This window comes from Amphimedon queenslandica, unplaced genomic scaffold, assembly GCF_000090795.2.
Source record: "Amphimedon queenslandica unplaced genomic scaffold, v1.1 AMPQUscaffold_13387, whole genome shotgun sequence".
Classification (NCBI taxonomy): domain Eukaryota; kingdom Metazoa; phylum Porifera; class Demospongiae; order Haplosclerida; family Niphatidae; genus Amphimedon; species Amphimedon queenslandica.
Window position 1 is genome coordinate 212,891 of NW_003546377.1, and position 2,960 is coordinate 215,850.

The window sequence follows — 2,960 nt, forward strand, 5'->3', positions numbered from 1 at the left end:
GTCAGACTATATTAATTTCACTTGTGATCAGTATAGTACATTCCTTCAGCATATCTTTTCAATGCTGTCTTTCATAAATGCTGTAAAGTCATAACAATGACAATAATAATAAAGAAAATTATTGTTTATGTATAATCAACAAGTATCACAATTGCAACTGAAAAAACATTATAAATAATTATTTTAAAATCAACACAAACAAGAACATAAATTTTTTTAAAAACATGATTGAGTAGGATCTTAAAGCAAATTTGTAAAAAGTAATGGAAACAAGAACAGGTAGGATTCTGAAATGACCAGCAAAACTACGAAATGAAAATCCTACTCTTGTGACGCAAATTCTGCTCTACATTGCAAGGTGATCCATAATTTTTTACATAAAAGCATTAAGATTACAATGTAGAATAGATTTTGTGTCACAAGATTAGAATTTTCATTTCATGTTTGCGTTAGTCATTCAGAATCCTACTTGTCCTTGTTTCCATTACTTTTTACAAATTTGCTCTAGAATCCTACTTAATCTTGTTTTTAATTTTTTTATATAGTACAGGGTCACAGGCCAGATTTCACCAAAAATGAAATTTTGAAAATTCCTCATTTTTATAATTTCTTCCTGATTTATATACATGTTCTTATGTTGTGTAGCAAGTTTGAGTTGATTCCATCCAAAATTGAATTTTTTATTAATTTTAAAAAGTTACTTTATACCTGTTTATATCATTATCACAATATTGACTATCATTTAATATCTTTTTCCCTCTCTCTCTTCTATTACAGGGATGATAAAAAAGTTATACCATAATCTGAAGTTGATTTCTATACCCTCAAAGTTACACATCAGTTGTTTGATAATGATCCTATTTAATAGTAACAGATACACACTCTCCACTGATAATATTCACCAAATGAATAGACACTATAACACTATTACATACACTCACACATACACACACACACACACACACACACACACTGAAGCAGGTCATAGATCTTATTAAGACACTTTACATTTAAAATGATTTTGTTGCTTATAAACAATTTACATTTCACATTTATTTTCATATTAATCCTCAATGCACTGTATAACTACTATTTAATGCATTATTCTTATTATTATTTCTTTATAATTATGCTCTTCTCTTCAGTTATTTATTTTTAGTTATTATTATTATTATTATTATTATTATTATTATTATTATTATTATTATTATTGTTTTGTTATCATTTACAATATCTCACAAACTATTGCTGGTTGTAGCCATTCATTTATAAAAGCAGACAACTTAGTGAATCCAAATTTGTATAAAGGTCATTCTTGCATCAACAAAATTGGCTTTTATATGATAGCACAAACTCACAATGGAGAACTCCCAAAAACCTTGCAAATTGTTGTTATGTCCCCCACAAGAAAAATCCTGTATGACATCCTAAGTCAAGTTATGGGAAAAAATGAACATATGTAATTAGAGTACAATGAGATCATACATGTACATGTATTTGTACATGTACGTGTACATGTATGTTATAATGTTTCTACTTTCTATAACTCTTAGTTAAGCTACGAGAAGCAGTACATTGTTGGGTGATACTTGTATGCAGCTGGTTAAAGATTGCTTGATGGTCCAGACAGCTCCTGATGATGAATCATTGAGGCAAGATCTTAGCACTCAAGCCAAACTTGTCAATATAAATGTGAGTTATTATTATTATACTAGTAGGGCAAAAGCTTGAAGGTAAAGGGTTAGATAGTTATATACATGTGTGTGTTGACACATTTTTAAAAGCATTTTTAACATCACAGATGTGTGTTGACATAATTTTAAAGCATTTATAACATTGCAACACTACATTGTACATGTACTGTATACATTGATAGATTATTAGGAAGAATTGTCTGTTCAAAATGATATTAAATTAATTAAAGAAGTTTAAGTATACATGTAGGCTATAACACAGCATTATCATTGTATCAGACTTATAAAACCAATTCCAAGAGCATATAGCCTTAATGAATAGCATTAACTATTTATTGCCTACTGGATTCATTGTATAGTATCATAACTTCCTGTAGTCACAAGATCTTTGAATATATTTAAGGTATCGCCCACTTTTTGTATGTAGCTGACCTTCTTTATTTTACCTTTCTGGCTTTCTCTACTAGCTCCTTCTACCTTCTTCATTCTTGTTTTCTGTTGCAACTGGTCATTAGGACTTTCTCTTTCATCACTTGTTCACTACCTTCCCTTCTCCTCCACTACTTTTTCTACAATAGAATATTCAAAGAGGAAATCAAGGTTATCTTTTCACAGGATTATCTTTTCCCAGGCTATATACTCTCAGTCTCGTTCATTCCAACATCTTCATTTTCTTTTCATTAGTTTTGCTCTATCTTCATTCACCATCTTCTACCGGCTTTCATCTCTCTTCATTTTTCATTTTTGCATTACGTACATAATTTTTTTTTTTTTGAAATGGCAACCAAACCATCTTCTTCTCCTAATCTCCTCAAACTGGAGGAACAGCTCACCTGTCCTGTGTGTCTTGACCACTATACCAACCCTAAGACTTTACCTTGTCTACATTCTTTCTGTGAACACTGTCTGGAGGGATTACCTCTGGATAAAAAGAATGAGACCTATTACCTCTCTTGTCCCACTTGTCGTCATTGTACAGAGTTACCAGAACAAGGAGCAGTAGCCTTTCCTGTAGCATTTACTCTCAACAACCTTAAAGAGATGTACAATCAAATGAAGAAGACAGCAGCTTTACTTCATCCTCAAGAGGCCATATGTAATGATCATGAAAAACTTTCCGATTTTTTTTGTGAAACCTGTAACACTGTAATTTGTTCACACTGCTTAGCTCATTCTAGTCACAAACATCATGAATATAAATTAATCACTGAAAGTTATACTAAACACTGTCAAAAGTTAAGAGAAGGTCTCTCACCAGTTGAGGAA

At 31.0% G+C, this 2,960-nt stretch overlaps 1 protein-coding gene across 4 annotated transcripts in view; it reads left to right on the top strand.

Moving 5' to 3' along the window:
• LOC109582375 (ras guanine nucleotide exchange factor K-like) overlaps nucleotides 1-931 on the top strand; it is a 10,900-nt gene extending 9,969 nt beyond the window's left edge. For all 4 annotated transcript variants that reach the window (XM_019997042.1, XM_019997040.1, XM_019997041.1 and 1 more), the window contains one exon: nucleotides 778-931. In XM_019997042.1, coding sequence (XP_019852601.1) covers nucleotides 778-802 — 25 coding nt within the window. In that variant the 3' untranslated portion in view covers nucleotides 803-931. The remainder of the gene's footprint in view (nucleotides 1-777) is intronic.
• Nucleotides 932-2,960: the final 2,029 nt, after the last annotated feature.